This window comes from Paralichthys olivaceus, chromosome 3 (assembly GCF_024713975.1).
Source record: "Paralichthys olivaceus isolate ysfri-2021 chromosome 3, ASM2471397v2, whole genome shotgun sequence".
NCBI classification, from domain to species: domain Eukaryota; kingdom Metazoa; phylum Chordata; class Actinopteri; order Pleuronectiformes; family Paralichthyidae; genus Paralichthys; species Paralichthys olivaceus.
The window spans coordinates 6,341,051-6,352,824 of NC_091095.1; the positions used below are offsets into that span (position 1 = coordinate 6,341,051).

General features: G+C 39.0%; 2 protein-coding genes across 2 annotated transcripts; both read left to right on the forward strand.

The window, feature by feature from the left end:
* The first annotated feature begins 2,437 nt into the window (after nucleotides 1-2,437).
* Nucleotides 2,438-6,927, forward strand: ttc22 (tetratricopeptide repeat domain 22). The gene is made up of 8 exons (XM_020098304.2): nucleotides 2,438-2,817; nucleotides 3,511-3,811; nucleotides 4,028-4,083; nucleotides 4,178-4,293; nucleotides 4,677-4,795; nucleotides 5,360-5,521; nucleotides 5,763-5,915; nucleotides 5,990-6,927. Exons 1-8 carry the CDS (start codon nucleotides 2,555-2,557, stop codon nucleotides 6,524-6,526), a joined length of 1,707 nt encoding a protein of 568 aa, XP_019953863.2. The 5' UTR covers nucleotides 2,438-2,554; the 3' UTR covers nucleotides 6,527-6,927.
* Nucleotides 6,928-8,325: 1,398 nt separating this feature from the next.
* Nucleotides 8,326-10,973, forward strand: LOC109636539 (cornifelin homolog B-like). The gene is made up of 4 exons (XM_020098306.2): nucleotides 8,326-8,468; nucleotides 8,736-8,817; nucleotides 8,897-9,084; nucleotides 10,486-10,973. Exons 1-4 carry the CDS (start codon nucleotides 8,388-8,390, stop codon nucleotides 10,681-10,683), a joined length of 549 nt encoding a protein of 182 aa, XP_019953865.1. The 5' UTR covers nucleotides 8,326-8,387; the 3' UTR covers nucleotides 10,684-10,973.
* Nucleotides 10,974-11,774: the final 801 nt, after the last annotated feature.

Consider the following 11,774-nt stretch of genomic DNA (forward strand, 5'->3'; position numbering starts at 1 on the left):
TGATGCGGGATCTTCGCTCTCTCCATTAACATGCATTCAAGTTACAGCAAGAAAATGCTCACACACAAACACATTGTGTCCAAATTAGCAAGTTAACTTCAAATCATTGCCTGTATTTAATACTTTCTGAGTTGTGGCTGATCAGTGTATATTTCATGTCTAGCTACTTCCATAATATATCAAATTACATTATTCATATTAGCAAAAAATAATACAATTATTTAAAATAAGGTAACTCTATGATTAACTGTGTCTAAATAAAAACACTGTAACCGTATTTCTCTTCAGGTGGAAATTAATGTTAGAAATATAACAGTGGGTATAAATGTGGGACAGTCAGTGAGTAAAAAATCAAGTTGGCTTGAAGGGCCAAGAATAAAAAAAAATGAATGTTATGACAAACCTCCTCCTTTTTAATTTTGCAGGCAGGTCTGAGACATTTACTGTTAACCTGTGGTCGGTGCAGATTTTAAATAATGCTAGAAAATGTGGATCCTCTTTATTTCTGTTGAAAGAATATTTTCTGATCATGTGTCAAACATGTGTTCACATCCCTGCAGTAAATTGTTTGTGCCAGGAGTTAAGACAGTCACCAAAACAATTAAGTAGGTTAACGAGGGGTTAGGTAGAAAGCTAAAGGACCTTTACTAGAATGTGGGACATATACACTAATCCCACTTTACAGGGGAGAACTGTGAAGGCTTGAGGGATTATTAGGGTCAACATCTCCCCCATAATACCTTTGTTTTGTCACTTAGCTCATGGAATGCAAAGTCCATCATCTGAATTGAAGATTTTTTTCCTGTTGAAATTCTGTCTTCAGCTCAGAGGGTGCACAGCCACACAGACAAGCATCTGTAATCATTATGTTGCCATGCAATCAGCCCGGTATCCATGATGACCACCATGGTAACGGTTGTATAGAGAGAACATTTTCAGATGTACAACCCCACATGGTGCAAGTGGAGAGAGGCTCCCGGCTCGGAGGCAGAACCACAATAAATACACATTATGCAACACACTCTGATGGAAACTGTGGGCTTCAGGGGCAGCAGAGGTGCTTCAGCACTGCTTCAAACACGACTGAGGCATTTGTGTGTTTACTGAGAGTGTACAGAAGTATTTAGTCACTTTTCAAATACGAACACATCACTCATCCTCCTACCAGGATTTGGAGATATTTTCTATTGGACGCTACATTTCCTCCCTGGCAAAGGAGTCTTTCTCGGTTTTTCACTCTGACCCTCACAAATATAAAGATGAGGTGACTGCCCCACAAAGTAAAGCCAAAGCATCTCAATCGCCCCCTGGTGGCTGGCTGCAGTATAGATAATGAATCCCTCCTCCTCCATGTTAATTTCACTTAAGGATGGTTTCTGATAGTTTAGGCAGTTCTGATCACACTCATGTATGTTAAAGTGTTCATTCTTAAGTTTGCTTTTAATTAGACATTTGCTACTATGTAAATTTTAGCTTAATTTCTAAATAGTGAGAGGAATTGGAAACAAGTCATCCATCTTTAATTACAGTCTATCATTGCAATGACCTATGAAATGTATCCATCCTTACGTCCTCTTGATTACTTCACCTGACTTCCTCTTTTGTCCTTTCATACTTGATAAAGCCGCTGGATTAATTAAAATCAATTATAAGTTGTCCATGTTTATATTAAGCTCTTTTCAGCTTATTTCATTTTATTTGAAAGCAGCTACAATATATTTCTACAGTTTCCTTTTGATTTTCTCTCGGAGGAGAGTTGGTCTTTCTTTGAATTGCTTCACTCCAGGTCCTTCACGTGTTGAGGCTGTGACTTATTGGGCTTGCAACACTCAACACCTTCTTCCCTTTGTTCCACTGTGAGATTGCATGTATAAGAGCATTTAGAAACAAAAGTGTTCTTATCCTGTGTGTATCAGATGTTCTCAGATAGTACTGTGACTTGCAGGATAATGTCTTTATTATTATTATAATTTAAAAAAAAAATGAAAAACAGGTTAAAGTGGTGACATTAAGCAAAACTGATTCAGTTTCCCTCAGTGTCCCCGTATCACTCTGAGCCTGACGGTTCACATTCTTGGGTTGGATACGACTGACACAGGCGGGGGAAGAAAACTGCTGAAACATTCACCAAAACATGTCTTTTTACAAAAGTCAAGACATTAATAAAGAAGTAATATCATCCTGTCAGGATGGACTTGAAGGAATGTTAGCTGGTATTTTTCTTAAAGTCACAAAGTGAGACAGAGACATTTTTAAAGAAGAAAATTAAAGAGAGGTGACTAGATGTTATGTATGTGTGTATCCCAAGAATGGTATAAATGGGAGTCAGAAGAGGGACATGATATTGTGTAAACACTAAGTTAAACACTGTGAACACTCCGTAGTCACTCCCAACCCTAACCTGTTCTACCTGTCCGCAGCAGGATGACAGGAGTGGGTGGGTAAATGAAGCTGCAGTAGACGGATCGGTAGGTTGAGAAGTAAAACAGTATCAGGATCCATACTCTTTTTTAAATAACAGGTGGTGGAGGAGGTGGAGGGGGCGCAGGAGAACATGGAGGCCAACAACACAGACGACATAGAGTCTCTCATGGAGGACATGGACTATATCCCTGGACACTTCCACCTGAAGCTAAGTCTCAACTATGATCCTGTTGGGCCTGTGAGGTTGCGACACAGGGACACTTATCTGAGACAGGAGAGCCTGCGTGGAGAGTTGGAGGCTGAAGTTGGACATCTACAGTACGCGGTCAGAAATCTCCTGGGTCTGCTGGCGTTTCACCTGGAGCAGCTGGACACGGCTGAGGGAACATTTAGGTGATGATAGACGATAATCATTATTTTCTAAACATTGTTACCAGAGGTGATTTTGACAAGTAGCACGTTTTTTAAGTTTCTCTTTAATATATTTCTCACCTTTGTAAGCTTACCCAGAGCCAGAAAACACTGAATGTCTACAGCAATAACCAGAATATCGCTCAGTAAACTTGATACCTCAGCCAAGGTCCAACAGTCCCATATTGAAACCACATTTAGATTTACTATTCTTATACTTTATGGATCCACAACAATTCATAAATATCACTTTCCTGAAAAGGGTCTGATTTTTTTTAATCAAGAGAATCCAGGAATTATTCTCTGAGAAATCAATGAAATGTTTTGTTATGTTAAAGAAAGTGGACCATGATGCACACCAACATTTCATGGGCTCTTTTGTGATCATTTTTGTGGCGAATCATTCTGCACCAAAATTCAATGGGTTCTTCTCTGACACATATCGTATCCTTCAAACCAAGTTTCATGGAACTATGTTCAGTTGCTTTAGTGCAAACCAACATACAAACCAACCAACAAATCCTTGGTGGACATAAAAAGGTAGCATGAAGGATTATCAAGACCTTTCATTAACCTTTTCACAGTAATCAGGTGCTAAATGAGTCATAAATGCAGGATGCTGTATAACCAACACACTGATCACAACATGACGCTCTGTGTGTTTCGGCTTTTCAGAAGTATTTGTAAAGAAGACCCTGGGAACCTGAACGCCTGGGCCAACCTGGGCTACGTGTACGATAAGCTGGGCAGAGAGCTGGACGCAGGGGAGTGTGTGGAGAAAGTGTCCCACCTCATGGGGTTGGATGCTGGAGAGACCTGTCAGGAAGAGACCAGGGTGCTGGCGGCCCGCTGCCTGGCTGAACAGGCTTACGTTTATCCATACGATGTGGAGCTGGACAGCGAGGACGACCTGAGAGAGAGGCTGACTGCCGCACTGAGGTTGTACAACAAAGCCCTGGACTATGGAGGACAACTGGTGAGAAAGATACACATCGATAATGTGAAATAGAATAAAAATACAACTCAGTTAAGACTTTTTGATGTAAAACATCATTTAAAGTAATGCAACTTTAAAATCAAGTTGTCCGTTTTATTTGTGCATTACACAAATGAATAGAGACGTAACGTTCCTGCTATTCCTGCACACTAAATGTAATTTTAATTAACTGATTGAAGACGTGGTGTTTTTCAGATACCAATGGAAGAAAAACGAAGCTGGTATTTTAAAATGGCAACCATCTATATAAGGTACAAGACTGACATCAAAATATTTTAACAAAATTACATTGGCATTATTTAATGTTTTATGTCAACCAAGTTGTTCTGTTTTATATCCGTGCAGACTGGACGATATAGTAAAGACCACAGAGGACTCTGAATACTCCAGACTCTCTCATTACAATAAGGGACTGAAGCTCCTCAAAGAAACACTGGAATCGGAGAAAAAGCAACATCAAGGTATTTTTACGAATTTATGAATTGCTATGACAAATATATTTAAATAAAAACAGTAGACACATTTAATCCATGCATGATTTTTAAGCAGATCCCATATTTCATTTGTAAAATCTAAGTTGAGTAAGTAAAAGACTACACAGCAGATGTGGATTGAATTGAAATATGAAAGCCTGTATTAGGTGTTAAATAGCATGAAGGAGTATTGTAGTAGTGCTTATTATGATCCATCACTGGATTTAGGTGCTGCAATCTAATGCATATGATCAGAAGCCATAGTTAATATTACCAGAACCTGTGTGTCAGGAATGAAACCAGCAATATGTTTAAAATTTTACTGTATTCTTTTTATCACGATAAATTGGATTCCTGATCTGTGTCCTCAGCTCTGGCCTGGTGTTACATCGGCATCCTGCTGGAGAGGAAGGACGACTTCACCACCGTGCCCATGTCCATACACGACTGTGGATATTCTGCCTCTGATCCTCTGTCCTGCTATGGAACCGTAGGTTCACCTGCTACATCGCCCAGATAAATAACAGACAAGCCAGAAGAAGAAAAACTGGTGTTTTCAGAGGCCACACCCTTTTGAGGATGCAATCTACGCCACCCAAGAATGAAGCAGTCTTCATGGGCTGTGTAGACAGAAAGCCGAACTGAAATGAGACAGGATTTCACCAGCTTGTCCCACCTTTATTGCTGTTGCCTAGCATGAATGCTGCAGTTGGACACAACTAGAGTATTTTAAGCTGTTCAAACTCTGATAAACTTTTACTAAAGGATTATCTGTGGGTACTCGATACAACTCGACTACAATATCCTCCTTGTTTGTAATTTGAGATATCTGTCATAACTTCTGACCAAGCGAGACAATTTGTTAGTTGAGCCTCATGCAATTCTTCAGGCAAATGGTAAATAACAGTTGTGCTCTTGTTTCTTTCTCATTTGCAAACTTGATTATATTTCCACGTTGATACAGATTTACAGTGTGAAATCATTCCTCTTGCAGTATAGAAACTAGAAGTTGATGCTGTGCTCCACCATAACAAGAAACTATTTGTGTCTTCAGGCCATAAACATGGCCAGTGATGATGCATTCATCCTGAACCTTCTGGCCAAGGTGTTTTTTCTGCTGGGCAAACACGAGATGGCCACAGGGATCAGCAACATGGCCTTAAATGTGCTGCCAGATCCAGAGCTCAACTGGCAGGCTTACTGCACCCGCGCCAAGGTAACGCAGCATTAACACACCGAGTCGACGCCAGAATTGAGCCGACAAGCATTAGTCAATGACTCTGTTAAATCCCTTTAATGCTTGAGAATTTGAATTGATTTAAACTGACTGAAAAGATTAACGGAAACCACATATTGATTTATATATAGTTACAATTCATTTTTATAGTCCACAAAGTGGAGATAAGATGTCAACAAAATGCCGGAGAAAAATATCTCTAATGTCTTTTTTCTTTTAGATCAATATGATGTTCTACATCAGGGACCTAGAGAAGGCAAAGAGTGGTCAAGGTGGAATCCCGGACCGGCAGCTGCTAATTGAGGCCAGAAAAGACTTGGACAAGGTCCTGAGTGTACGTCCATGTCTCCGAACTCACCTCGAGATTGCACAGGTAAAAGCTTAAACAATTAAGGAGCAATATAGATTAAGGAGCAAGAGTTTTTAAATCATTGTCTTACTCTCAAGGTATACTACTACATGGGTGTAGATGCCCTCCAGGAGAGCCTTTTGGTGGACGAGGCAGCGGTGAATTGTGCGTTGGTGAGTTTGTCGCACGCCCTACAGTTTCAGCTGGGTGACAGCTTGCCAGACCTGCATGTGCTCAGAGGACGCTGCCTCCATCTGAAGGGCGAGGATCAGAACGCTGCAGACTGCTTCAAACAGGCCGTGGATTTAGAGAGGCCAGGAAGCACCGACACCACAGCCCTGCGCTGCCTCCTACAGGCCCTCCTGTCCGTGTTCATGCAGGGAGGACCTGATCCAAGCCCTGCCATCAGCCAGCTGGAGATGTGGGTGCAAAAGGCAGAGGAAAGGTACCCTAAGGACATTGTGAAGGCCGAGCTGAGGTGCCTTTACAGGACTCAGACGGCAGAGGTCACAGAATTGTCCAGGGCCCTGATCAGAGCAGGACGACTGGATCTAGTGAAGAGGCTCCTGGAGACAGTAGTTCCTAAACAACTGGCCAAGAAGAAAACAATTTCAAAATCTTTCTCCTTGACATGAGGATGGATAATGTGTGACTTTAATAACTCTGGCTTACTCTGATTGGTTGGCAATCAAAGAAACTTTTGAAGGGGAGATCTCTGCACGGCTCCCAGGCTGTTCAATGAGTCTTGGTCAGACTGGGTCAGCACCTCCCTTCATTAATGTTTTGGAGTAAATCTCAACAGAAATAATAATATAAAAAGTTATATATTGTAGCTTAAACAAAGCTAATTCACAAAAAAGGGGATACTGCAGTATTTAAATGTTACATATGACATATTCTCACGGTGTTCACTCAATAAACATGTGCAAATTACAGTCAATACACCAAACTATGAAATATTACTTATGTAATTTAAATTTCATTCAATTGTTTTCTTTAACTTACCACTGGAAAATACAATAAAATATCAAATGTGTGCTGTGAAAGTATATTGAAAATGTCGAATCTGCCACAACTACTGCCACTACACATTATTCAAGAAATATCATGGTGATATTATTCTCAACAAGCACTTTTGATTTCACTTTTATATAGATTCTGATTTTGCTTTGCTCAGGTTTAGTGGCCAAGATGTGATTCCACATGATTATAATTTTAAATGATCATTAAATTATTGGATATTTTCTTCTTAAAATAAAGAGACAGAGGGAAAATTGATCACTGAATGGTACCACTTAAACATTCATACTGTTAAGATCCATATGTAAGATAACCATATGAATCTATATATATAATCCATTGAAGAATGGTCCCACTCAACACAGACCCAGGCCACAAAGCAGCGAGCACAAGCAAGCCTCAAGATCTGATTGTGTGGGTGACTGGGAATCAAAGAGTTTAAGAAAAATATATGATAAACTAAGCAAATAAACAGTTTCTTTTTATAATCACTTGACAACAAATAAACAGGTTAGACTACAAACACAACAACACATGAATACCTGATGCTCTATTTTTCAAAGTGGTTTGGAAACGGCACGTCTGTCTTACGGTACGTATGTGTGGATACATATATATATATATATATATATATATATATATATATATACACATATATATACATATACATACATACAGTAAGATGTAATATGTAGCTTATATAATGTATTTAAATAAACTCGTATGTGTCTTCAGTGTAAAGAACGAGAAGAGCAACATGCTTCCTCTGAATACCTTGAAAATACCTCAGGTATTAATTCCCACTTGGTTGTGCAGAACCTAACAACAGCTGCCAGATATCTGTTGCTTCGTCACTGACATGATTCGGTCTATCAAGGCAAATATAATTACTTTAATTGTCACCCATACTTTATCTGATTTGGGCCAGGCCAAAGGTTTCACCTTGTTTATGCAAAATAGTAAACAAGAACATTATCATCTTGATTTGAAGGAATTTGCATGAGATTCTTTTCTTTGACATAAAACAACTTTTAGGTACAGTGAAATGTGAGATTGCAGAAAAATGGATGTATGGCGCAATTAACTGGAATATGCAGAAAGTCAAATTTACAATAATAATCAAAACTTAATGACGATACTTAATGACCAATAAAAACAAGTCAGGTTTAAAATGTTAAAATGTAATAGGGATGGTTGGAGTTTGTTGGTTGAAATATTCTTATTCCAGACACCCAGAAATTATTGTGGTTAAACGTCCTGTTGAGTGCGAGGTAGCTCATTGCAGGAGAGAAACATCATGTCATTGTCTAAGAGGGGAATTTTCACAACATTTCTTTGGCACAGAGAGCCACACCTGTTTTACGGTAAAAGCTGTGCTCTCACTCCTTTTTCCCGTACGGGCTTCCGTGATCGTAGCATCTGTTTGCACACATTCTGTCTGGTTCTGCCGCATTGTTTTGTGCTCCTCTTCTCAACATGACTGGTACGCCACTCCTTAGACAAGACTTATTTCCTCAGAGCTTCCCTCAGTGGCAACAAGACTCTTCGCTTCATCAGGTAGGACTTCGATGTTTCCCATAGAAAAAAAAAATAGATGCATTGATCTTAAAAGTAAAATACAATAGCATTAGAGAGACTGAACTCTGCTGAGTTTTATTAGATTTTAAAGCCTTATTTTGAATGCAGATGAGTTCCAGATTAACAGGCGGTGATTCGCCCACGCTGTTGTATTCATCCAGTGAATAAACTGTAACTGCTGATGTAAACTAAGGGTTTGAGTCGTGTGTGTTGTTAAAAAAGTGCAGTGTGTTTGTGTGCTGACAGGTTCAGATTCAGCAGCCAATGGCATATCCCAAGGCCCGGTGGAACATTGACCTCTGCTACTGCTGTGAAGACTCAAAGTTTTGTAAGAACTCTTGAAATCCATGATGTATAAGTTTGTGTTTGTTGTCACTTGGAGCAGCATTACAACTCTTGTTTTTCAGGCTGCTTTGGTTTCTGGTGCTGCTGTTGCAATGCCTGCACACTTTCAGAAGAATTTGGTCAGCACCGTTGTCTCCCAATGTGCGACATATGCACCCCCGCCTGCACAGCATGCTGTGGATTACCATGCTGCATCCCTCCTGCTGGCTTGGCTCTGAGGGTTGCTATACGACACAAGTACGGCATTGAGGTATGGAATATAGAAGAATAATTTAAAGCTTATATTATTTATTAGCTGTAAAATTTAGGATGGATAGATTCAGGTTGTTCTAAGTTATTCTTAAATCTCGCATGTGCATTAAAAGTAGAGCGTAGAGAGTAGTATGGGGGTCAACCCTGTATTAGGGAGTCCCAATATGTATATGAAGAAGTACTGTACATTGGTAATGATTCCCATATTCCCAAACCTTTATCACACCTTTTCATTGATAATTGTTCTAGGAAAATAAATAATAAAACACAATTTGTGAGGGATTTATTAGATTATTGTTCCACAATGTCCGTCTTATAAAAGCCATTCATCTTATTGGCTTCAAACTTTGCATGTCTGTTGTAAATTGCAGAAGTGCAGAGTCAAATGTGGTGCAATTTTGACACACAGCACCTTCAATATCCATAAAAATTGAAATAAACAGGCAACTAGTGCTATGTAGCAGTCAGTGGGGGCGGTGCAGTGGGCCTTCAGTCTGTAGAGCGAGTTGAACATGTTTTCTTCAACATTCTCAGATAAAGTAGAGCAGTGGTTTGCAACTTGGACAAACCGCGAGTCTAAAATTCCATTTTGATAATTTGATATCCATCACGGTGGCAACATTCCTAGAAATTGCATTCTCTTTCGAATGTTCTCTTCAAAGTTAAAGCACAACATTTGTTTTGTTGCAGCAATGTTTTATATTTAGCTGAATTACAATTTTGAAAAGTTGCAAACTGAAGATTGTGCCAGGTGCGTATCAGACCTCTGAAACTGCCTATATGCAATGTATGAAACAATAACAGCAGATCAGTAACTTATATATAAGGCACACACGTGAACAGTAATAAAGCAAAAACGGTTTCATTTTAAAAGCATTGACTATAAAATCTCCACTGCAGATAAACCAGGTAGGGTGAACACAAAGTTTTCTAACTTCACTCTGCACACAATGTCCAGCACAGTTATTGTAGAACTGTCACTACTGACCAGGAATAATTCTGATTCTGCTTTGGAGCATTAACACAGGAGAAGTCAGCATCCCATTCCAAACAGGCAGGTTAAGAACGGACACTGCACTAGTCTACACATTGACACCACTTCCAACAAGGGTTTTTCTGCATTGTTTAGTCTATAAAATTTAAGTTTTCATATCATCAAACTTAAACGTCAATAGCAATGTCTCATATACCCTCATTAAAGCAATTTCATTGGAAATAATGAGGGACAAACTACATAATCATTCTGTGCAAAAAATGAATTCCTAATTTCATCTAAAGCTAATTTAATATGAGGCTTTAAGACATTCAAATTCCCTGTTTGTTTCCAAACAAAACCTGCACTTTAAATAACAGTGGGACAGAATAAAAACTGCATAATCTGCATTTTGTTTTTCTGCAGGGAACTCTCATAAACGACATCTTGATTTCTAGTTTCTGTATGTGGTGCTCCTGGTGTCAGATGAGAAGAGAGTTAAAATATCGCAAGGAAAACCCCCCTGTCATCAACATGCAGCCTCAGCCAGAGATGATGGCTCCTGCGGTCCAACCTACTGCCCCTGTAATGCGTGCTACAGGGTTTGTAGTGGCTTCATACTAAGATTTATCCATTGGATACTAACACATTCAACAGCTGTGAGAATTTCATATGAGTTTTAGTCATCACATAAATCTTGTGGGACATTTATTATTCAAATCATTATTTTTTTTACCTTGGTTTTCTTTTTCTTTCAATCAAGACGAAGTTGTTGCACATCACAATAATTGTGAAAGAAAGGCTAAAATGTAGAATAAATAAATGCGAAAATATATTTTTTTAATATAAAATACGCTTTTTCTTATTTGTGTACGCATCTGGGTTGTAATTAATAAAAGAAATCCTAAATCAGATTTATGTTTTTTTTCAAACAGATGTTTTTTTTTCTTGACTTTCTTAAACACAAAACATGTTCCTGTAATGTGTCTATATACATTATATGTCAAGTAAAAGAATCTGATGTGTTTCTTTGTTCACATTATTATGAATATGTTTGGATTCTGGACAAATACAACAAGGTATTTTAATATTTTACTTTGGACTCAAAGACATTTTGGTTTATTACAGCTGCAGATCACCAGGTAGGGGAATTAAATACAAAATATATATATATGGCTTTATTACAAATGCAAATTCATTAAAACTTCCAACCCTACAAATCAGGAACTCAGGATGTCAACTTATAGAAAACAAACACAACAGTGCAGGTAGGTTCAATTATTGCACAGCAAATATAACAGTACTTCCTCTTTCTCAATCTGCGTACTTGACTGTACTTGTACCCTTCTTGTGGACTTGTGAAACGTCATCACAGCAAATATTAAAGACCCCTACAAACTGTAAGCAGGACAAACCAAATGCTACCAATAGGGGGAGGCAGATGGCCACCACAGCAACTAACATGTCAGGTTATTAAAATCTACTCACAATAAATTATAGTCAGATACAAAATCAAACATTAAACATGAAAGTGTTTTGTTTTACTTACCTCGCCCTGGTTTGGCGACTATACTCCCCTGTGGCGTGCGAACATGGAATCTGCAGCCGGGACGCCATGACAGTGATGGTGAAGAGGTGAGTTTCGGACAAGAAGCAACTGGAATGACGACATGATGCAGGGGCTGGTGTCACACTCAGGACAGCTACTGGCGAAG

What these genes read in the sequence shown, in the direction of transcription:
- ttc22 (XM_020098304.2), top strand. Translation starts at nt 2,555, where the DNA reads ATGGAGGCCAACAACACAGACGACATAGAGTCTCTCATGGAGGACATG. An exon ending in ATGGCAACCATCTATATAAG is followed by an intron (nt 4,084 to 4,177) that starts GTACAAGACTGA and finishes ATATCCGTGCAG; the next exon opens with ACTGGACGATATAGTAAAGA. An exon ending in CTCTGTCCTGCTATGGAACC is followed by an intron (nt 4,796 to 5,359) that starts GTAGGTTCACCT and finishes TTGTGTCTTCAG; the next exon opens with GCCATAAACATGGCCAGTGA.
- LOC109636539 (XM_020098306.2), top strand. Translation starts at nt 8,388, where the DNA reads ATGACTGGTACGCCACTCCTTAGACAAGACTTATTTCCTCAGAGCTTC. An exon ending in CTGTGAAGACTCAAAGTTTT is followed by an intron (nt 8,818 to 8,896) that starts GTAAGAACTCTT and finishes CTTGTTTTTCAG; the next exon opens with GCTGCTTTGGTTTCTGGTGC. An exon ending in GACACAAGTACGGCATTGAG is followed by an intron (nt 9,085 to 10,485) that starts GTATGGAATATA and finishes GTTTTTCTGCAG; the next exon opens with GGAACTCTCATAAACGACAT.